The 25,651-nt window shown below is 35.8% G+C and overlaps 1 protein-coding gene across 1 annotated transcript in view; it reads right to left on the minus strand.

Moving 5' to 3' along the window:
• si:dkey-12j5.1 (uncharacterized) overlaps positions 1–25,651 on the minus strand; it is an 80,214-nt gene that overhangs the window by 52,514 nt on the left and 2,049 nt on the right. The window contains exons 5-8 of the mRNA XM_052578564.1: positions 22,789–22,895; positions 20,208–20,331; positions 18,106–18,222; positions 16,188–16,256 (exon numbers count right to left, since the gene is read on the minus strand). Coding sequence (XP_052434524.1) covers positions 16,188–16,256; positions 18,106–18,222; positions 20,208–20,331; positions 22,789–22,895 — 417 coding nt within the window. The remainder of the gene's footprint in view (positions 1–16,187; positions 16,257–18,105; positions 18,223–20,207; positions 20,332–22,788; positions 22,896–25,651) is intronic.

The following is a 25,651-nucleotide window of genomic DNA, read 5'->3' on the forward strand; positions in this document are numbered from 1 at the left end:
CACCCCTAATATATATATATATATATATATAGCAAAACTGTAATAATGTGAGAAATGTTGAAGGTGTCTGAATAAATGTAGGTTTGATTGTATATTTCATTTTTACATTGAAGACTATCCAGTGCTATTTTACATTTCATTATTTGGTTTCTGTACCTTGACACCTACAAACTTGAAAAAAACTTTAACATTGGTGTGAAACTGGCGTAAGGTTGTTTGCACCTTGTGCAATGTGGAATTAGTTTACATCGTTTTTCAAGCACTTTGTGATGCATTTTGGAAACAGGAGATGAGCCCCTTTTCTAATGCACCACCTAGCTTGATAAACCCCTTCTCAAAGACTTACTGTTTGTACATTTTATTTGGGTAACAAACATATTCTGAATGCCTTCGGTAGAATTCGAATGAGCCATTTTAATCTAGATTAATCTAGATTAATTTCAAGATCACAGTGAGATTAATCTAGATTTAAAAAATTAATCTATGCCCACCACTAATATATATATATATATATATATATATATATATATATATATATATATATATATATATATATATATATATATATATTAGGGCTGTCAAATGACTAAAATTTTTAATCAAATTAATCAGAATTTTCAGTGGATTAATCATGATTAATCACTATTTGCAAATACACCTGAATCCTAACCATTTTTTTTTTTCTGAAATGGGTACCAAAGGATAAATAACAGGACACAGATACATAATTTTCATGTATTGATTCATCAATATGTGGTTCTTTTTTTTCTGAATTTCAAAAGTTTAACATTTACTTAATCAAATTTACCTGACCACTATATCAAACCATGCCATTTAACTAGAGATAGTGTAAGAGTTTTAGGTGAACCTGTGGTTAAATATAGCCACATATCTATGAAATTATGCATAGAGAAACTCGAAAGAATGAACTCAGAAACACAAACATGCGCCCTCTGCACTCTGGGCACTCTTGTTTTTAGGAGGTGTTCATTTGCTCTGCCACAATTCTTTAGGATCGATATTTTCACGTTCTGAAGGCTTCAAGTGCCAGTAAAACCAAGTAAAAATGCAAATGCTTTTTCAAACAGCTGTAATTTTCACTGCATTGCATGTATGCGTTCTGCGCATGCACAGTGTGAAACACAGGACGCTATAACAGGAAGAAGCTCCAGCGTATCAACTACCAAAGTCGTCTCCGTTTATCGAGCTTGGCATGAATGTATTTGAGAGTAACTGGGGTAAAACCTTAAGCTTCTTCTGTGTTTTCGTCGCGGCGCTCACCGCTGTTTGTTACTATCTTGAGAATTCAGAGATCGACGAGACTTTCCTGACCTAAATAATTTGTCACACTGCGCATGTGTGAAATGCGTAAAAAAAAAAAAAAAGTTTGTTACATTCTATAGACCTACATAAAAACATGCTGATGCTGCTACAGGTCAGCTGCTCCAATCGCATGTAGTTCATTAGTCTGCCACGTACATATAATGTCAAGAGAAGCTTATAGTCCCCTCAGCTGTGCAGTTCAAAACCATAGCAGAAAGCATAGCAGAAGTACAAGCGAGAAACATTGCCAGAAAAAAAACTTCAATGTCAGCTTTTACCCCCAGGCTGTGATAAAAATAAAAGTCTCTCTTCAGCCTTTCTCAGCTTCAACCACAAACTGCACTTGGCTCACCTTGATATTACATAGTTCAGCTCATGCTGCAGTGTAGCATCTTAAGAAAACCAGTATCTGGTGTGACCACCATTTGCCTCACGCAGCGCAACACATCTATTTCACATAGAGTCTATCAGGTGGTTGATTGTGGCCTGTGGAATGTTGGTCCACTCCTCTTCAATGGCTGGGCAAAGTTGCTGGATATTAGCAAGAACTGGAAAAAGCTGTCGTATAAGCCGATCCAGAGCATCCCAAATGTTCAATGGGTGACATGTCTGGTGAGTATGCTGGCTATGAGAATTGGGTTGTTTTCAGCTTCCAGGAATTGAGTACAGATCCTTACAACATGGGGCCTTGCATTATCATGCTGGTGATCGTGGATAAATGACACAACAATAGGCCTCAGGATATCTTCACGGTATCTCTGTGCATTCAAAATGCCATCAATAAAATGCACCTGTGTTCGTTGTCCATAACATATGCCTCCCCATACCATAACCCCACTGCCACACCATGGGTCACTTGATCCACAGCGTTGACATCAGCAAACCGCTCACCCACACGACACCATACACTCTGTCTGCCACCTGTCCTGTACAGTGAAAACCAGGATTCATCCGTGAAAAGAACACCTCTTCAAAGTGCCAGACGCCATCGAATGTGAGATTTTGGAGGTGAAGATGCTGGATGTGGAGGTCCTGGGCTGGTGTGGTTACAGGTGGTCTGTGGTTGTGAGGCCGGTTGGATGTACTGTCAAATTCTCTGAAATGCCTTTGGAGACAGCTTATGGTAGAGAAATGAACATTCAATTCACAGGCAACAGCTCTGGTGGACATTCCTGCAGTCAGGATGCCAATTGCATGCTCCCTCAAAACTTGGGACAACTGTGGTATTGTGCTGTGAGATAAAACTGCAGATTTTAGAGTGGCCTTTTATTGTGGCTAACCTAAGGCACACCTGTGCAATAATCATGCTGTCTAATCAGCATCTTGATAAGCCACACCTGTGAGGTGGACTGATTATCTCGGCAAAGGAGAAGTGCTCACTAACACAGATTTAGACAGATTTGTAAACAATATTTGAGAGGCCTTTTGTGTACATAGAAAAAGTCTTAGATATTTGAGTTCAGCTGATGAAAAATGGGGGCAAAAACAAGTGTTGCTTGATAATTTTGTTCAGTGTAAAAGTAAAATAGAATGAATAAACAAATAAATTAAGTCAAAAACCATTTGAAAGATTAATTGACCCTATTTTCCAACTTAGAAAACCTACCAGTTGATTGCACACAAAGTTGATTGGAAAAAATTAGGAAAGTTTTTTTATTTTATTTTTTATGTTGCAAGCTGAATTCAAACCTTGCCATCCATGTAAGCACGAAACGCAACATGTTGTGAATATGCAAACAGACTTCTTCACAGCATGCCTTCACATAGCTCTGTAACAAAACAAACACACTCACAGATATACAACAACACATTCCCTTCCCGCTCTCTGAGACGCACTGACTGCAATAGTTTGATTTCAGCGGCGGCGGAGCTGTCAGCAGCGTGCTGCAGATCTTGTGACGCTGGAGTAGAGCTGAGCTCTGAATGACAGTCAGGAGAGAGCAGACACTTGCTGACAGGACTCCAAACAAAGGGAAGTGTCAGTTCGCTTGCGTGACATGCCAGAGGCTTACACGTGGCAAAAAAAGCTGAAGATGAAGCACTCATGCCAATTTAGAAGCATTGCCAGTCCTAGGAGATTTTAATCTCATCCATGAGATATCAATGAGAGACTGTCAAAGAGATGGAAGAATATTCATCTGCGCTCGCTTTCTCTCATCCACATAAACAAACTCTGTATCACAGAGATAAGAGCATTAGCCCATTGGGAAGACAACTTTTACACAGGATTACATAAATTAACGGCACATTTCATTTGACAGATTCAAGGTGGCACAGACACAGACTTCAGAAGTGTTATCAAACAACAAAGCGCTTACTCCTGTCCAAAGACAGAAGGACGAAAAGTACAATGTGCTGGTGACAGCAAATGACTTCAAGTATGAAGCCTTTAAACCACATCCGAATGATCAAATTTGAGAGTTAACTTCACATGAAACAGCACACAACAATGTCAGTTGGAACTCTCCGAATTTTCTTTCAGCCGCAATCTTCCAAATGGCCAATTAAATGTGCAGTCAGCTTTTGTTTATGCTGTGCTTGACTTTTACTAATGGTGCAGATGCAGCATCAAGCCCAAAAAAAACAAATCTGATGCAATTGTAGAAATACACTATGTACTGTAAGAGATTATTCATTTATTCCAAGAATCAAGTAGGTCATGTGATCCCAAAATTGTGGCCCTCATGAGGCAACCCACAGCATGTAAAATAAAACAGCTTTTATAAGACTACCAATACAATTATCTTTATCTCAGCGGTCTTCAACCTTGACTCCAAAACCATATTAATATCCAAAAGCCCCATGACTTTTCCAGTTCTTCGTGATTTACTGGATAAGGAAAAAATAATAAATAAAAAATAATCATTTCTACCCAATACATTCTTTTTAGAGCTTAGCATAAGTAGAAAAAAAGTATATTCATTAAAATGCCAGTGAGGTTATATTATTTTACATGACTTTTCAAGGTCCAGACATCACACTCTAAAAATGAGGATCTCTCATATATCCTGACTCTGAAATGAAAGAATAAAAATGTAGAGGGTTAAATTAAAATAAGAAATATGCAGATTTTTATTTGTTTTGGTGTACTTGAAACCAACCAAGCTTTGCTTGAAATAATTTTAAGTCATCATGGAAGTTTGCTGAAGGCCTCCTAGAGGGCCCCGGCCCCCTGGTTGAGAAACACCACTTTATCTAATATGCATTTCCAAAACATCATCCTTTTTTTTTCTGTGTGTAACCCATTTTAATGAGCAAAAAAACATTACTGACATTCTTTTTTAACGTGAATTTTGACAGCAAAATGTACACCTTTGGCATTTTGTGTACCACTGATGAAAAACTATTACAAGCTCACAGAAATAAACGACTCATTTAGCCTGTTTACGAGGTGACAGACTTGTGCGACAAAACTATATTCCCTGCACGACTATGATAAAATACAGATACAGCACCTATTACCCACCTAATGCACATTCTTTGCTCTTCATTTTGCTACATTAGTGCTAAATGCTTTCTGTCTTAAGTGAAAAATATGAAAAGGCCCAAACAAAATCACTTTTTATTTCATACTATATAACATCCTTTAAGTTAATAAATACAAGGTCTTGAAAGCAGCATTAGCCAGTGTTAGGATATACCACAACATCCGAAAATTGCACACACTGTTCAATACGTGAACATACAGGAATCATTTGGTGCTAAATGATCTCAAGTTCATTTTAAAGTGGATGTTGGTAAGTTTCTGCAAGCTGAATGAAGAGCCAATAGGGAATCAAAGTTCTTCCTGACACTGTAAGTTGGAGGAAACCCAACACCGCGCTGTATTTCTGGAGCTGATCTTCTCGGCATTCACATCAAAGGCAAAACAACTCATTAGAACTCTTTGAATGACTGACAGGTCTATGTGAGAACAAACGCGTTTCCATGACAACCAGCCAGTTATTGGATGACAAGGGCATCGTTGACAGAAAGATTAGATTGAACTAGAGCCAAAGGAATACACGAAGCTAACAACAGCCGATAGGGAGTTTCACACAAACACAGACAGACCCAATAGCACAGACAAATACAAGTCATTAACTTAACAGATTAGACCAAACATAGCCAAACACAAACTCTGGAAACTCTTAAACTCATGAATTTCTCCTTTTTTAACACTTTCACATATTCATATTATGAGAAAAACAACAACAACAAATGAATACTTTCACAGTCTTCATTGGCATACAGAGAGCAGCCACACACATTTCCTCCTACAGACTCGCATGCATACACAATACAGGCCCTCATCAGCGGTGCTTCATTAAGCTGGGTAAACAGAACATTAATGATTCATTAGAGCCAGCGCTGTTTATTAGTGCACAAACCAAGACAGACAGAGCCTGTCTTATGCCCTCCTCTTAGACATATTTTCCAGAGACTCCGCACAAAGCACTTCCAGACAGGCATCCCAGTAAAACAATGGAAAAGCCCATTCAGCAATAAAAGAACAACAGCTGAGACCAAGTCTCACCTAACTAGACTTTTAACTATCAGAAGTCTGGATCATATTACAACTTATTTTGGCCTGTCGCCCTCTTATAGGATAGGAAACGAACATCTGAGTGACAAGTGACTAACCACACATAAATTAAAAAGGTATTAATTCATATATTTCGCCCCCAAAAAATACAATTTTGACATTAAATTACTCACCCTCATGTCATTCCAAACCCGTATGAGTATCATTTATCTTCACAACACAAATTTAGATATTTTTAATGAAATCCAAAAGCTTTTTTTGGTCGCCATGATTTTGCCAAGTCAGACAGGTTCCTGGATCAACATCTTTTGTTAACATTAAGGTCCAAAAACATTGACCTATCCCTATCCCTATCCCTACCCCTAAACCTAACCCTAACCATAATTATTCCAAAAAAAAATCAGGGGAATGATAGCTGAAGAACACGGGTGCAAAAAATCCCAAACTAGTTGTAAGCCTAAAACAGTCATTTCCTGTAAATGTATCCCTTCAACTCTGATTGGTTGATTGGGATGTTGTTCCAGTATGAACAAGGAGGTTGATCGATGAATGTGTTGTACTTGGTGAAATCACATTCACCAATAGTCCATGTGACAGCAGTGGCTGAAAACATTTTGAACACCTCTGAACTTATAGACTGTCCCTCATGTAGCTAAAACCCTTAGGATTTCAGCCTAAAAATGTGCAAAAAGCACCTTTTTCTCCCACATACACAAAATATTTTGAGATTTGTAAAACCATACATAATCCAGAACCTGTGCAAAATATGGAGCTTATAATGCATAACCTCATCTACATAACCATAATCCAATATGTGATACAACCATGATACAGAACATTTTAAGAATTATATAAATATCTGTAAATCAAAATACAATTGCAAAAACTGAGAAAGTTTTCAGAGAACAAATATTATCATTCATTCCCACTGACAAAATAACTTTTACGGTTTAAAATGTATGCAGTTTTGCCTATAAAATAAACCTGTATTTTAGGATGTTTAGATATTTTTACTTTGAACTGATACTTTTTGCAATTTCTTTACTTTTTGTCAACAGTTGTCTGAGATCAGGTGCGTCACTGAAAGAACATATTAAAAATAATCACAATATTTATTCATCAGACCCACGGTCATTAGACTTGGATTAATATTGACTATATGGACACTCATAAGATGTCTATATGATATTCACAGGTAAAAATAAAACAAACATAACAGATACACACAGAAGGAATTACTTTAATAGGAATTTCACAACTCACAACTGTTAAAGAGACAGATGATAACTATTTGAATCATAACCTCTGAATATATTGGATAAGTCCAACACAATTAGATGGTCAGGCTGGTTATCCCCACTAGAAGATTCCCTGAATACAGCATTATATGGGAAAAACACATTTTTCCGCATTGACTGCAATTTAATAGTAGCCATGCATTCTGACAAATTATTTTGAAGCAAAACATAAACTGCAGATATTTCATTATATTACAGTAGGCATTTTAAGTGCATAAATGTGCTGAGTTCTTGAAATCCTAAAAATAATGTTGTCGCAATACTGACTAGCTAAAGCTGCCACAAGAAGGATACAGTCCTGAGCCCTTCACTAGCAACTTTCTGCTGGTTCATGAGCTGAGAAGTCTTTTTTTTTTTTTTATTTAGTCAATTTCACACTAGTAAAAACATCCAAAAATAAATCAGATACTGGTAAAACTTTTACAATATTATAATATATTTGTGATTTATATCAAATAAGGTATTCTGTTAGAATGCACAGCTACTTTTAAAATAGACTGTAAAAATGATTCTTTCAGTGTAGTTAAGCCATCCCCCAATGGCTAACTGAACCAATCTTGGACACCACTGTCTCTTGAGGGTCTCATGGCTCATGTTGACTCATGTCGTCCCTGCTTTTGGTCAGCTGGAAATATGGCCCTGGTCTGTCTATACATACCTGACCCAATGCAGTGCAAATGCGGTAATATAAAGCTGGACGGACAGCACATAAAATGGCACTGGGAAAGATTTAAACTAGGCTTGCGTTCCTAGCCCAGCCAGAGCTTTTTGTGGATGAGAAAACGTCCGGGAAAAGAGCTAATGGCCCATCTCAAGTCTGCTGAGAGTATGTGAAAAGGTTACCACACACACTGTTAACCTCATTCATATGACCTTATGACAAGACACATTCTTCTGATCTCCGAATATGATTTATGAGGGTGTTACACCACGCTCATGAGCATATATGCACATTTGCACGTGTGTGCATCCATGCGAGAACACAGAGGAACACATTAATCAGGAATAGTCTCATTAGCCAAAAATGTCCCACAATGCCTGCAAATGTAAGGGCTAATAACACTAAAATGTCCCACAATGCAGCAGGCCTGCATATTTGTAGTCTAACACACACACACACACTGTCCATTTCCTCTCTTTTGATCGCTTTATCCCTGCCTGGGCTCTAGTGTTAAAGTAAACAAGCTTTCTTCCCCAGCAATCACTGGAGATATGGCAGACAACGAATAATTAATGATTAGGGCCGGCTCGTTTTAGTAACGAGGCTTCGCTGGGACCGAATATTCAAATGAGAATTTATGACTCATCAGCAGCTTCTAATTAAGCACGACCGTTGCATTATTTATCAACTGTTTACCACAATCACTGAGAGAGTGTGTTTGTCTCTGGATAGGACTGTATTTTATGCATCTACCTAGCAAAATAATGAAAAATCATCAAGACAGTCAAAGTCGAAGCTTTCATATTCATATCACATGAATTTAATTAACTTCAATATTTACGTTATGTAATCTTACAGTGAAAGCTGATGTTTAAGTGTGGTTGTACATTACTTAAAACATGAAAGAAAAGATCCTGGCACAAACTGCAACACCTTTTTTCCCCCGAAGTAGATTGCATCTGAAAATGAAGCTTTGATGAAACTCATTTACTCACCCACATCATTCTAAAGTTAGGAACAACAAAATAATAATTAAAAAAAGTGTATTCTCTATTCAAAGAAGATCATGCACAAATTTCACTCTGTTCCTCACACAAATAAAATTGTATAACCTAGCCCACAAGTCATGTAGCTTTTCTAATGCTTTAAGCAGCATCTTTCCACATTCACTTTCATTGAACACAAAAAGAGGAGCTCTGACATTCTGCTATAAATCTGCATTGTGAACTAACATAAACAACTGTATTTTTATGAACCAACATTAACAAAGATAAATAAATGCTATACAGATATAAATGGCCATTTTTAGCTAATGCATCTCTAATGTTAACAATTGTGTAAACCAGAAAACCATTAGTTTATAAAGAGATTAATGAATGGTTGAACCTTAATTTTGGATAAACTATTATATTTAAAAGGATCATTTTACTGATGATGAGAAACATTGTTAATTCTGTAATGTATAAAAGCCTGTATGCAAATGCTGGGAACCTTTGACTGCTTACTTAGTCCAGAACCACAGAGATTGAGACACACATCTGGAGCAAAAGAGAGGTTTGCATCTATGAAAAAAAAAAATTCTTTCATTATGTAATTTATAAGACCATATAATTCAGCATTAAACTCAAATTTAAGAGATACAAATCATACATATTAAGGACTATGAATGATTTTGCATTATATATCATGTGCACATCTATAAGCCAACAAGAACCTTATATATCATTGAACACTGATTAACAATGAATGATTTTATTAAGAATAGAAGACTTTAAATAGGCAGGTCAGTGTAACTCAGTGACTGTATAGCCCTTGCTCTCTTCAAATATTTGATGCTCCTTAAACTGAAATTCAAAGTTAAGAGCTCCCTGCAGAAAGTTCTGATTAAAGATATATGTTGAGCAAACAGCCTCTGGCATCTTTAGGTCAAAGTGCTTGAACACTTGAGGCATGTGTGAGTTTTCACATCAAATGGTGCGTCACAAAAAGCTCTCAGCTCTATCCGAAGCTTTAAAGTCATAACAAATAAAATTCAGTGTCAGTGCCTGATGAACATTTCATTCTTTTCATTAGCTAAAAGTTCCTCAAACCGCTATTAAAAGTGTCAGCCAATCACTCCAGCTTAGAGCTGTGGCGAAGCATTATCTCAATTAGAGAGAGGCTCAGAGTGGCATTAGACTGGGAGTGAGCTTATGAGTCCTGCATGAAGGGATAGAAACACGACTCCAGGGTCACTGCGGAGACGCTTCAGAAATCTCTCTCTTTATAGTTCCAACTGCGGGCAGAGGTGAAAAAGTTTTATTCTTGGTTTCGTTTAGCTTCGTTAGGAGCAGATCATTCAAACACCACTACAGCGCTTCGTCTAAAAAGAGAAACGGAGAGTAATTACTTTTTTTAAGTCGATAATGAAACAAGCCTATTCAAATCAAGAGTGATGAGACTAGATAAAAATAATCAAACATTAAACTGTTCAAAAACAAAAGGAAAGAATAAAATACTCTGAAAAAGTAAACCTGAAATGAAACTGGAATTTTCAGTTAATTAAAAATTGTACTTGCCCACCAAAAAGATTTTATTATTTTCTAATTATAATTTTTTTCCTCTATTATTTTCAAATTCTATACTCATGTGAAAAAAAAAGTAATTACTGCATCTAAGAAAAGCAAGTAAACATAACCGATTTTGACAAATTTGATGAATTTACTTAATTACACTGTGTTATGTAAACTTTCAGGTGAATGCAATATTTCAACTAAAAAAAAAACTTTAGTTAAAAGTGCCTAAGATAATCTGATTTGCTGGATTAAAAGTCTGTTCCACGTAGATACATTTAGTTATCTTTACTTCGTTATACTTACTAGGTTTTATTAAGTTGCAGGCAGCTACTTAAATTAAAACAATGAAACAGTTTATTTACTTTTTTTTTTTTTTTTTGAGTGACACTTAAATATTCAAGTAGCCACAAAGGAACCAATGACATTAATAAAAAAGTGTGTTGCAACAGTGCATTATGTTGCTAATGTGCAACATAACAGAAGAAAAGAAAAAGTCTTAGACTTTTCACTCATTTCCTCCATGTCTGCAGTTATCTTTCACTAGTTGCATTCACTCGTCTCCCAAAGTCATACTGAATGAAATATTACTGAAATATTTGAGAGAACATCTCATAAGCTGAATTTTCATGAAAAGCTTTTTATTAGATTGACAAAGTCCTTTCATATTTGTGGTAATAAGTCATAAACAGACTTCAACATTCAGCACGGGAATCACAACAGAGGTAACAATTCAATTTCATTTATTTTTATTAATTGTAACAACCATTTTATTTGCTCTTTTTGTTGAGCTACTACTGACAAGACAGAAAATAAAATTGCAAAATAAAAACAACAACTGTAAAACAAAGTAATTGCATAATTAATGCCGCAATGCACTTAAATGGCTGAATATGCAGAAAATGCAGAAAACTTAAATGGCTTAAATTTATTGAACTCAAAATATGTAAGGAATACTTTTAACATATTAGCAGAGATTTAAATTACACTTAAAACCAAGATGAAAGATGAAGATTTGCACAACTGAATTAAGTAAACTCAAATTACTTTTTATAGTGTAGGGTAATCTAGATGTAATATCACACATGCATGCATATTTTTTTCCACACATTTTTTTTTTAAGTTACATTTATTGTGAAAACTGGGAGGCATATAACAGGTAGTTTTAACTTTAACTGATTTTCAGCTATTTAAGTGCGTGTAATTTCTGCATCTCTAACAGTACTAGATAAAATATTGACAATATCAAACAAGTTTCCCCAAACTCGCTCATCACCTGCCATTGGAAACAACAAAACAACAACCAAAACAACAATTCCACCTTAAAATGATATCATAGTTGAGCCAATGTTGCTGTATCGGGCTGGTCGACAAATACAGTAAACATGTTTTGATATTATCTCGGAGACCTAAATAAAAACAATCTGCCTGTAATCAAATGCAGATGTAATTCTATTATGCAACCTTATTAGATCATGCCAGCAATCACATCAGCAGTTTGCAAGGAGCTTCAAACACAGATCCATCACGCACTGAACAGATACGAATTCAAACAAGAAAAAATAACTACTATCTCAGTAAACGAAAACTCGACAACACAGTTTAACAACCCAGGAAACAAAAAGTGAACAGCAAAGATGACCCTCAGCCTTAACACACACATGGCTTCCTCGCTTCTAAAAAATACTCCTCAGTGCTCTTTTTTACCCTCCTGAGACTGACACGAAGGGAGAGATTATCTTCCCAAATTATCATTCTTATCAGAGCCGGTCTGAATTACTGATGACTCTCTCGCCGAGCTCCGACACACACACAAACAAAAGACCGGAATGAGAAAGAGATAGAAAAAAAAAAAAAAAGAGAACATTATTAGTACCCAGTGAAGATGTGGAGATGTGTTAAAGCCTTAAAGCCAGCTTAGTCTCTAAGAGACTGTCATATGTTCCTTCTCTCAGAGAAAATCACTATAAAAGCCACATCTATAGCTAACACAATGTTAATCCTGTATAAAGGTGTCCTGACATTAACAAAACCCTAGAGTAAGAAATTCAGACATGTACAAATCACATCACAGAGTAGCATGGCATAGTAAACAAACCAAAAGGTTGTAGGATCTTTGCACACAATGTAATCTCTGAGCTTCATAAAATTAAGGTTGAATAATATTTTAATGATGTCTTTACTACCTTAATGGGACTTAAATGTGGTAGTTGCACTGCTGTCTATGCAGGGTCAGAAAACTCTTGATTTCATAAAATATATCTTCATTTGAGTCCTGAAGATGAATGAAGGTCTTACTGGTTTGAGTGAGAAATTAATGACAGGATTTTCATTTTTGGGTGAACTATCCCATCCCTTTAAAAAAAAATGGTCACTAATTTAAAACATTTTTTAAACTCACATAATTCCATTGAGTTACAGTTTAGAAAAAAAAAAATGAAATCTGAAAACAAATGATGTGAGAAACTTTCTTGGTCATTTTGGTTACTTAGGTTTAACCAATTTAAGTTCAACCAAAACGAAAAGAGGTATAATGTTTTTTTACTTAATGCAAAGACATTCATTAATTTAAGCATGGCATAAGTATCCAGATGGGGTTACTGTCACTGTGTTCACAGACAAAAAGTGAAACACTCCACACGGGTCTCTGTGTGTGTGTATAACCTTGTGTGTTGGTCCCTGGGGTTTGAAGGTTTTTTTTATATCTCCCTCTTTAAAGATAATTAAGTCCTTCGCTACAGACATTAAACAGCACCTTCGTAACTTCTAAAGGGCAAGACTTCCTTCTCCTCCCAACTACAGCATTTCATACAACTATATCTCTTTTCGCTCTTTCCATTCCTCCCACTCGTCCTACTGCCTGTGTCGCTCTTCCTCTCCTCCCTCTGTTCAGCCCACTAACAAAGCAAGACATCAATCTTGTGCTGTCCCAGAGTGTGTCAGGCTTTGACCCAGCTGGAGTGGAACAGGAAATGGCCTTGCTAATATTGAGTTAGCTCATGCAGCATGCACTGCCACTACACACACACACTCTCCTGAGTCCTCAAAACTCATTTTGAATTGCCACTGTCTGACAGTTACATACATAGCCAACCAAACTAATATTGAATGTGTTCATGCAGGACATTATGGCACAAGGACACACACATATTCTATAATATATAAAGCAAGCAAACATTTTACACCTTTAATAAGAACAGAGCCTTTCTTCCTTCATAGGATAACATGGGAAAAAAAAAAAAAAATCACTATTTCAAAGTATTTAAATATTTCCCCTCAATATGTGTCAGAATATTACAAATAATGTTCATTTTGTTAAATTGTTCATGTTTTTGATTTGATTTTATTTTATTTATATTTTGCGTTATTAAAAAAAATTGTTAATACATACTCACACAAGATTATTTCTATCTGACCAAAGTCTGAACTAAAACCCGAGCAAGGACGCGTCTGATCCATAGTCTGATCGTATCTTTGCATTGACTTTGTATGTAATCTACTCCCGCAAATCGTTGAAATCGTGTTAAATCCATGATTTATCTTTCTCATTGATGGCCAAAAGCAGTTGGGTAGAAAACAACAAATCCCATCATTCCACGCTCCTTCTTAGCGTCATCAAACCACGCGATTGTTATTGTTTTGGTAGTGTGCCCTCTAGTGGCAGATCATACAACCTGTACCTTTAAATTACTTCATATTTCTTTATACAAAATTGTTATTATGTAGTCATTTAAAACATTAACCTCACCATGAATTAATGAATTTAACTGCACTGAAGCAACTTCTGAGCCTCATTAAATTTCTGAAAATACAGCTTCAAGCCACTTGTGGCACAGAAGAACACACTTCTGTAGAACATAATGTCTTAAACGCTGACTTCATTTGATTAGTAACTTATTCTACTTTTTATCCTATTGTTTTAATTAGAAATGTTAAAAAGCCTTTAAATCAATATTTTTTTCATTTGATAAATGATATACTTATATAAATAGTTATATAAAGTTAGAAAAAATCCATAAAAGGTAAAAACTTAATTCCCTCAAATCATTTTAAGGAGTCAAATAATCACCTTGTAATGGGAAGGTTAGTTTTCAGAATTTTAAATGATTGATAAGGTACTCCTAAATGTTTGACCGTGCTCCTAAAGTTGTTAAATTATTCCTATTACAAAAAAACCCTATTACAAAAATTTATTATTCTTATGCTGAATGTTCTAAAACAAAATCCAACAGGGATTTCTTGGGAGCTTGGACTGCCTTCTAGATAACTACATTTGTCCATCCTTCTTTTTCTCTCTTCCTTTCTCTCGGTTTAGAAGTGCTCACCTTTCCCAGCTGTCCAATCAAAGGGCCTTGCCGCCAGGGGCCCGGCTTCTGTCTAAACACCCGCTGTCGCAGAGCTGACCCTGCAACCTTTGGCATCATTTTGACAGACAGCCAGGTGACTGGTTTTAATATTAATATGTTTCCCGTGCTGAGAGGAGATTCTATTCGTGTTCAGCTAAGGGAGAGCAGATGCTTTTTAAAAGTCAGGCAGCAGCCCTCAGTCCTTCACTGTCTCCTCAGGATGAACCGTACAAACATAAGCAAGTGTGAAAAAGAACTAAAGAAAAGGGTGCTCCACACAGCTGTCAATTTATCATTCTCTCTCCCTCACCTTACAGCATCTCATCCTGGTCCTGCCCTACTTCATTCTGTCTCTCGACCCCATCATTCTTCCTTTTCCACTTCGCTATTATTTAAATTCTCCGTTCTCTCACTTTTGCCGATACCTCTCTCCAAGTGCTGGACGGAAAGAGCCCTACTGCACACTCACACTCAACTGCAAAGGTCACAGTAAAGTGCAAATAAAATACCAATCCTGCATTATTTAAAGGACACCTTAGTGCTGATAGAAAAAGCGATATGGGTTTAAAGGGAAACAAATCTATAGTCTTAGCCTTATTAACTGTGCACACGGTCTCCCTCAGAACTCCAAAAGAACTGTGGGATACCTTGATACAAAAGACTAAAACTAACCAACTAACTAAACCAACTAACTAACCAACACTGGAGGACTATACAATTCACCTCAGCTTCTGAACATTTGCGTCTCACAAACAAGTCAACTGCCTATACCTAGACAGCATGACATCATTACGGTGTACACATGCATTCAATAGAAGCAGGAACACATGCATTCAAAAGGGTTTCTTTAGTTATAATAATAATAATATTAATAATTCCTTATGGGTTACAAGAACAGCTAACCAATTTGTTCCTTTCACCCGCCAAAGAGTGAAGAAGTCATCTTTAGGTAGTAAATACCTGTCCTGCTGACAATTATACAGTATAAGAACACACCGGGTGATGGTTTACTCTACAGCTGCAGTAGAGCTCACATTAAACCTCCTCATTACACACAACACTGACAGCTTTAAGCCTGTTTGTTAGACATGTAGCTAATATTAGTGTACTTGTACAAGACGTATTCTATAGGTCTTTAAATGTGCTTTCACAGCAAGAGTGGATTGTCTTGGATTAAACTGTGCTCACACTGGATAAATAAAGACTGACTCTAGAATGATCCAATGCACTCTTATGAAATGATTTCTAACCCAGTAGCTTGAGAACAGCTCATCAGTGGAACCGGTGTAGAGGACGGCATTACTAACACCTCAAAGAATTACTGACAGGTACTTTATGCTCCTCTTCAACATTCACTGACATTTCACGTCAGCCTTGCCGAGGAGCAGTGAAGATGAACATTCTGAAACATGAATTCTCTAAACTGATCGAAACATTTGAAATGTTTCTTCTTAAAAGTGTTGATCTAGACCATCATCTTACCTCATATTCTTCGGCCTCGATCAGCAGTTTGGCTGTTGTTATTCTGGATTCATAAGGGGGGATGTTGCTCTAAAACATAAAACAAAAACTGTAAATATTAACTGAAAAGTAAATTAGTTTTAAAAAAAGACTTGATGTGATTTGATAAAGAAAATTATGAAAACTTATTTTTCATTTTTATAGAACAAATGCTACTCTTTTACAGCTAATTTACACAAATTTATTAGAAAATAAATACACTGGGTTTTTTTTTTGGACAAGAGACCCTTATGCTCCCCAAGGCTGAATTAATTTTTTTCAAAAACACAGTGAAATATTATTATATTTTAAAAATAACTATATTTCTACTTTCATATATATATATATATATATATATATATATATATTCCTGTATTGCCAAAGCTGATTTTTAAGTAGCCATTACTCCAGTCCTCAGTGCCAAATGATTCATAAGAAATCATTATGATATGCTGCTTTTGCGTTTATGAAACGTTTTAATTATTAGCATTTTAATTACTGAAAACTGTTTTGCTGCTTGACTTTTAGAATTTATTTGAAATATAAATCTTTTGTTTGTACCCATGTAAAAGATTCACTTTTGCTCCATTTAATGTGTCCTTGCTGAATAAAAGTGTTAACTGCTTGTCTTTTAAATGTACATTGTTTATTACTGAATATTGTTTGTATTGCATCTACTGGAAAATATCTATGAATAAAATGATAAAACTACTGATATTATGCAGTGCCTGAAGATAGTCTGCAGCAACTGTGCTATTACCTATTTTCAAAAATAGTGGAGTGCACCTTTAAAGTTGATGTCGAAGGTATTGTGAATGGTAATCAGCAGTATACCACAAACGCTTTCAATAAACCTTTGATAATTCTCATTTTTACTCAACATTGCTTAAATTTCGTAGGTCATTTTCTTCATGACACAACTGCAAATAATACAGGTGTTTAATAACAATTTAAGGACAGAAAAAAGCCAAATAGTGTATTGTTAACTATCAAAAGGGAAACATCTTTAGATTTGCATTTGGCTAATGGTCCATTAAATAAATAAAAGTTGAATTACTAAAAAAAATTTAAGTCTCAATAGACATTTTAATAATGCCAATTTTATAAACACGATTTACTTAGTCTATATTTCATCACACCATCAAGGCCACTTCATCTGTTGTGTTAATTGTAGCCTGTCTGTGATGTTGCATTGTTTACTGTACAAACACAAGCTCTCATCTCTCTTCTGAATAAATGTTGTTGTTTTTTTTGTTTTTTTATATAAAAGGGTTGATAAGAGCTCTGAACCTGGATTACATCATGCTTTAAACAGGCACATACTCTCCTGCCTGCCAAGATTTCTGTGCAAACGTCACAAAGCAGCATCTACATATGACAAATTTATGTCTAGTGCCAGAAAGTTTCCTGAAATTTTAACCAGCAGGAAAGTAAACAACTTTTTTAAATTCCCTCTGCGAGTCAGTTCAGGTGAGGCTTGTTTTTCAGTTTCTTCAGCCGCGTAGAGCCCTCCTTAACTTCATTTAGTCACACGGAAATTAAAATATGTCTTTGAATAAGCATGAAACTTGTAGCCTTAAGCAAAAAAACAATTAAGAGTCGCAAGACTGTCAGCAGTGAAGCATGGTCACTCGATGAAAGATGTGTGTGTGTGTGTGTGGGGCCCCAGGGCCACCCTTGCGGCAGACTGCCACAGCCTTGGCCTGGTATTGAGAGAAAAATGAAAAGATAAAATAAGCTAGTTTGTTTCTTTTCTTTCCTTATCTTTCTCAGACTAAAAACTTTTTAAGTGCAGTATTTTTTCGTTCCATGCCATCAGAAAGAGGTCAAAGAAAAGGTCATGATGCATCCTATCTTTATCTCTCTGTTGCCTTTAGAACACAAACACCTGTGCTCACACCTTATTCTGATCTTCTTCCTCCTCCATGTCATGCTCTGTGCTCGCCATTGATTCTTCCTCTTTCTGTAGGCTAGGCAACCATGACGACACGCTCTTCTTCAGGTACTCACGCCCCTCCTGCAGAAAAACATAACAAAACTGAAAGAGCCGCTCCTCTAGTTATGCTGATTGTAAAAAAATATGCCTCTTTAAGGAAAAGGTAAAGGATGAGAGGAACTAGGATATGAGGATTTAGGAAGTAGAACTGGATGACAAGTAGTAGGATAGGACAACAGGGTGCTCTACAAGAAGTGGTAAAGGATGAAAGGAAGTGAGAGAAATTAGGATAACTGGTAGTGGTATGAGATGAAAGGAAGTATGATAGTATGAAAAGAAGTAGGAAAAGATAAGAGGGATTAGAATATGTTGAGGACAGGAAAATAGGAATTAGGTTGGGAAGAGAAAGACAGTCTAAAAGGAATAAGCATATGATGCAAAGAAGCAAGAAACAGGGCCATTAAAAACTGGTATACGAAGGGAGGAAAGTAAGATGATAAGATAAGAAACAAGATGGAATGAGGAGATAAGAAACTAGGACGAGGAATAAAATGACAGGAAGTAGAACAGGACACCAGGAAGCTCTATAAGATGAGGGGAAGTGTTGTCAGATAAAAGGGAGTCAAAATAGAATGACGGGTAGCAAAGGATAAGAGGAAGTAGGTAAGAAACAATAAGTCAGAATGAGAGGAAGCGATATAGGATTTAGAGGAAGTAGAACTGTATATGATGAAAAGAAGTAAGAAAACGCACAGGTAACAGAAAGTAGTAAAGGATGAGAGTAGGTGACAGAAAGTAGAATAACAGGTAGTGGTATGAGGAGGTAAAACAGAGAAAAGGATGAAAGGAAATAGGTCAGGGTGAGAGAAAATGAGATGAGGAAGTGATAAAGGATGAGAGGAAGTGGTACTGTATATGATGCAAAGAAGTACTGTAGAAAATAGCATGAGCAATAAGTATTAGTATAGACAGAGGAAGTAGCAAAGCATGAAAGGAAATTAAAAAGTAGGATAACAGGTAGTAGTACAAGATGAAATCAAGTAGGATAGGAGGAGTGAAAGCAGTAAAGGAGAAGAGAAAATAGAGTACGTTGAAAGGAAGTGTGATAGGACAAAGGAAGTAAGAGTGAGAGAAAGTAATATAAGATGAGAGGAGACCTTACAGCATGACAGGAATTCCCACTGTATGTTATGACCAGAAGCAGGAAATAGCAAGTGAATAATATGTGGTATTGGATGAAAGGAACAAGATAAAGGACATGAGGGAACAATACATGAGATGAAAGGAAGAACTGAATGTAGAATATGTTGAGAGGAAGTCACTATGAAGTTGGAATATATGTTGTGAAGTAGGAAATAGTATGAACAAAAAGCAGTGGTTTAGGATGAGAGAAAATGGTACTGAATGAGAGGAAATAGTAAAACATGAGAGGAACATAAGAAAATAGCATACTGTAAATAAGAATAAGAGAACGTGGTAAATGACAAGAGGGAGGAAAAACTGGATGAGAAGCAGTGACAGGATGAGATGAGAAAGTACAAACCTTAGAGGTTAGAGGACACAAAAAGACTCAAGTTTGTGATTGTTCAGTCAAGTTTCGCTGGCAGGTCTTTGAAGGGAATTGGAAGTGTCTTCTAAAGTGAATTACCCACAAATATTACAAGAAAAGCTCAACTCAGATGTGCTGGGCTTATGTCTGTTTGCCCCCTAGTGGTTCAGTGAGGACTGCATCAAAACACACTAGGAGTAAATCTGTCCCAGAGTCATATTCAATAAGCTTGTTTTATTAATGGCTTGTAATTCATTAACTGTGACCTAACTCTCTCATCTGCCATTGTTGCCTATCCCTCATACAAAACCATTGTACATGCCCAAAACCTGTCTTTCTTAATCACTCGCTCTCTCACATAATTTCTATCTGTGTCTCTTCATAAATACATGACTCGGCTATTCTCCACCTACACTAATTATGAACGCATAATGACCCACTGCTCAGAACTCTGCAGTGAACTAGAGAGACAGTGAGGGAACTCTGGGTAATTCACTCCACAGTTGTCCTGTCGTACCTCAGTTTTCTCGATGCTGAACAAGTAGCTGGCCATCAACTGGAGAGCTTCAGGGTTGTGCTCGTCGTACTGTAAGGCTTTGTCAATGGCCTCTTTGCAACGGTCAGCAGCGCCCTCCTCCATGCTGTCAAACAATAAAAAGAGTTAGAAAGCTAATAAAAGCACATAAAAGCCAGTCAGGGATATTAAACTCATGTGCAAATACAATCTTTTTCATAAATACCGGTGTGCAAATATTTTCAAAGAAATTATGATCAATCAATACCTTAATTAAAAAGACAAGAGATATTAAAAAAGGATAAGAAGAGAACAATATAATAGGTAATGATATAAAGTGAGAGATATAGGATGAGAAGAAGCAATATAGGATAAAAGGAAGCAGGATAGAATGAGATCAAGTGTTATAAGATAAAAGAAAGCAGGGTAGGATGAGAAGTCATGATACAGGTTAAGAGCATGTTGGATAAGTTAAAAGAAAGCAAGGATGAATACGAGGACGAGGTAATAGGAACCAGTATATAATAAGTGACTGATTAAATAACAATAAGGAATGAATTACAAGCAACGGAACAAAAACTGCAATAGAACAAATAAAATGCTATACATACACCGTATAAATTAATCAGATGTATAACACTCACTGTGTAAAGGAAATCTATATTTCTTCTTATTAAAGCTTATTGAAGCGATTTTGTCAGACAGTGTTTGATTAGACAGTGAAAGTCGTGACATTTGCCATGTATGGTAACCTATACTCAGAACTGGTGCTCTGCATTTAACCCATTCAAGTGCACACACACACACAGCAGTGAGAAGTGAACACACCAGACCCCCTTTACTGTAAATCAGCACAATCTTTTTTAACAACCAAAAAATGGCTGTTTCATGGTCTGTTGAGGAAGTACAGATGTTCCTCTCATTGATAGCTGAGGAGCAGATACAGTGAAAGTTTGATAACTTATAACATTCAATAAGCACCGTGTCTACCGGTATTTTGCCCAAGCCAAATTGAAAGTAAGGAAAGTGGTAAAGGTTGTAAGAAGTGTGTGTATTTAATCATAAAAACCTGATAAATAAGTTTGAACTTTCTACATTTTGAATAAATATTTAGAGCCTCCTGGAACCACACATACATTTTTTTTTTTTTTTTTTTTTTTTTTGCATGTGCACATATAGATATACTTCATATAGATGAATATTATATATGGGTCAAAGAAATTAATAAAAGTTTTCCTGAGCAAAAAAAAATATATATATTTTTTTATCATGATTTACAAAAGACATTCAAAATGCCATTCAGTGTAACAATAGTTCATATAATACCAAAAAATCTAATCAGGCATATTTAGAACAAAAATCATTTGATGACCTTAAAAGACTTCACATTGACTTCACAAATCACATTGCAGCCCCTAAAACTAAATCAACTGCATTTTTAAATCTTTATTTTTTTTATTTTACAGGTTTTACCCATTTTTCAGTAAGTTTTTAATCATGTAAAATATTTTAAAAAATAAGTGCAATTAATATTTATTTTTAATATTTTAATGAGTACACATCAGATTGAGTATGTTGTTTAATTTTTACATACATATATCTGTTACACTGAATGATTATGGAACATTATTTCACCCATTTTTTATTTTTTATTTTTACAAAGTTATCTGAAACATTAGACACTTTACTTGCACTGCAATATGCAAGCATATTTTACTTGCATTAAATATGTTTTTTAATTAAATGAAGATACCAAAATGGGAAGCATCAAATATGTATTAGAATTAAATGCATTTTTGGAACTATTTCAAAGTAACACACACTGCATGCTTTAGCTCTGTATGGGTACAATGTCTACACCAAAAATTACAAGTTTGACCAATAATTGAACTAAACAAGAGTTTCCACAGCACCCAAGGGCAACAACACTAGTGAAGAAAATGTTATTTGTTAGCGCCCGCGCACACACACACACACACACACAAACTCTTTCCAGCCCCTCTTGATTTTCTAGTTATCGCCTGCAGCAAACATCTACCACAACAACAACCCGATACACACGTACAACTATACAGTACATCAAGAGGAAAGGCATGGAGACGTACTGTACTTTGCTAGAGGCTGCTGCTGTACCTTCATAATGTACAACGATGTGTGAAAATGGTATGGAGCTTACTTAGTCAATAAACCTGACCTTTCCCTCATGCTTTGCATTTCAATCTCAGGGTTTGAAAGAAGTCACGTCGTGCCAAGATCCTCGGCAATCAACAACTAAACGCATCTCTATTCCACATCTACTTTTCATCCCTCTCCTACCATATCATTACTCCAATCCTGAGTTCTATCCCTCTATCAACCAGTCTGTGATTAGATCTTTTCTGCAGGCCTCAGAGCAGATGGGCTCCAGTCTGCAGCGTCCCAGGTGTGTATGTCTGTGTGTGTGTGTGTGTGTGTGTCATATCTCTGCAGGTACAGAAAGCCAAAAAGGTTGAGAAAAAAAAAAAAAAAAAGAGAAAGGCTAGAGCAAACAAAGAGGTTGAATAGGAGCCAGAATATATCGGTGTAAAAAAAGGCAGATATTTACCAGAGATCTGTGAAGAAGATCTCAGCGATGGAACAGAAGGCCACAGACACGTCCTTCTTTGAGACGGCACAGACAGATGGAAATGCAGCCGCTCCGAATGCACTAGCCTATCAGAACACAGAACCACATGTGACAATGAAATAAAATAATAATAATAATAATGCACCCTTTCATTGTTCACTCACCTTGCTTTTCCAAGGTTTTTTTTTTTTGTGGAATTTAAAAATTAACATCTCATCCTAGTCTCTCTCAAAAATCACCATAGATATAATGCTCTATATATGCAAAATAAATATGCCACCTGTTCTTATGGCTTCAGAAGACTTATCTTTTATTTATTTTATGTTTCTTTAACCTTTCACAGCACACATAGCATAAAAGTTTTCTATTTTTATGCTGAATGCGGAATAAGATTTATAATAACATAATATTTGATAAATCTTATATTGTTTGAAATTTATCAATTACAATAATGTTTCTAACACACATTCAAGATGTTTAGTAGATATTGACATTTCTAATACATGCACACTGTCAGCAGTGATTCTCCAGGGACCTCAGGGTTGCAGGATGATTTTTACAGAAATATTTGAACGGATTTATTGTTATTAACAATATTAATATTAGAACATTAAAATAATCGTACTCAATTTAAATGATAAAGAAAAAAACATGCAAAAAATATTAAAATATTAAAACAATTTTTTTTTCAGCATACAGTTCTTGATTCTTTTTTTTATATATATACATATATATAAAATGTGGTCAATTCCTATGTAAACATCCCTAAGTTCTGTTAATAAAGATAAATAAATAAAAACAATTCAAATGAAACAAAGCTAAAAATAAAAACTGGTGGGCCTTTGAAGACTGTGTTATACAATACCGGTAGCCATTGAAGACAAAAGGTCTGAGGGTCACTGTTCTATAGGATTTTATTTTCTGCTTATGTTTTATTGCCCTCTAGTGCTGAAAGATTCAACTGCATATTTAGCTCTAAATAAATCCTACAGCTGACTCCTCTTTGTTCAAACTAATACAACTATCCCTCAAGACAAGTCATTTAAACCACCGAGGATGTGCATTTTATGCTGCCACAATGCTCAGAGTATTATTCATAGCATCTGAATTTAATTCACAGCAGTGTATGCAAGGCCTGTGTGGTCATTGCAATTGATTACAGTTTGCTTTGCTGTAAAACAATGTCTGTGACCAACTGGTTTTCAATACCTCTCTACTTACAGGAACAAGACACATCTGGCCTTCTGTCTGTTCCATTTACCCGCCCTGCGTAGACACTAGACTGACACGAGCAGCGCACACAGGCATTCTATGAGACCAGCTCAGCATAACTAAATGCCTCCTGTTATTATGTCAGTGCTAATTCTGGGCCTTCCAGAAAGCATTACTCTGATTCAGCAGCTAACTTAGTAATCAATGCAAAGAAAGTGCCGTCCATTGGGAAAATGATGGAATTCATCCATTATTCATTAGCCAAAGCTCTCAGGCTTCTAAACAAATGGACAATTCCTTTGTATCTTAGAGAGTGAAATTCTGTTTACATCTGGTCTCTGATAGTCTCTCTTATTTTCAGGCTTGTAGAACTTTAAAATACATACGGTCACAACATATTTTACTGTGTTAACCTTCTACAACTGTATGCATACTGTGTTGTGGTTTATTCTAGCTGTAACTTACGGACTCATCTTAGTACTTGTATCTTTTATATTTACTTAATTAGAACTGTATGTTCTCTGCTCTTCTCTTGCAGTATTAAATACAGGGCTGCCAGGTTTTCACAACAAAACCCAGCCAATTGCTACTCAAACTAGCCCAAAACTAGCCCTATTGCATTTTGAGGGGTCCCTCGTTAAAAATTGCATGATTTTTTCTTTTCTTTTTTTGGCAAGGTTCCCCAGTAAAATTCACATCTCAGGGGCTAAATATCTTGTTATTGGGGTTGCTTCAACCCACAGACATGAAAACAACAGTGTCAAGGTAGCCCTATTCTGCAGGAAAACTTTTTTTATTTGGCAACACTGATTAGCTACAGTATGTGCTTTACTGTAGGTCATCGCAAATTCCACAACATGGTGAATACTGGGGCTAGTTGTCACTAAATTTAATCTGAGTACATTTACATTTCTGCATTTAGCAGAGTAGGTTGATTCTTCATCAGTTTCTGTACAGACAGCTTTCAGAAATGTTTTGGGGTGTTTGTTTGAGAAAAGAAGAAGAAAAAAAACTTATGTGACAACATTCCAAGCACTCATTTAAATGGAAATCTCAGAATAATTATTTACCTAGATATAACCCTGGTTTTAACTTCACTATGTAAAAATATATCTGGTCTTGTTTACATTTTACCTGGATTTGTGAGTTCCTCTGATAAAAAATAACGTGGACTACCATTCAAAAAACTGCTGTTGGTAAGATTTGTTAAAACAGAATTTAATAGAAGTCTCTTATGTTGAACAAAGCTGTATTTCTTTTATCAAAAATATAGTACATGTACATTAATTTTGCAACATACATTTACACTTTAAAACAAAAATTTTCTATTTAAAAAATGTAATATATTCCTGTGATGGCATGCCTGAATTTTCAAGAGCCATTATTTTAGTCTGCTGTGTCACAAGATTCTTCAGAAATCATTCTAATTTGACATTTCTTATTATTATCACTGTTGAAAACAACTGAACTGCTTAATAGTAGAGGTCGACCAATGTAAAAAAAAAATTAAAATAGAAAATTGTTGTTTTAAAGTGTAAATGTATAGTTGATTCCTGGAACAATCGGTTATTATCAGCAGAAATCCATGCCGATAGTTTTCCGGGATGCGTCCATTGCTGGTTTTCATTAT

Source organism: Carassius gibelio, chromosome B16 (assembly GCF_023724105.1).
Source record: "Carassius gibelio isolate Cgi1373 ecotype wild population from Czech Republic chromosome B16, carGib1.2-hapl.c, whole genome shotgun sequence".
Taxonomy (NCBI): Eukaryota; Metazoa; Chordata; class Actinopteri; order Cypriniformes; family Cyprinidae; genus Carassius; species Carassius gibelio.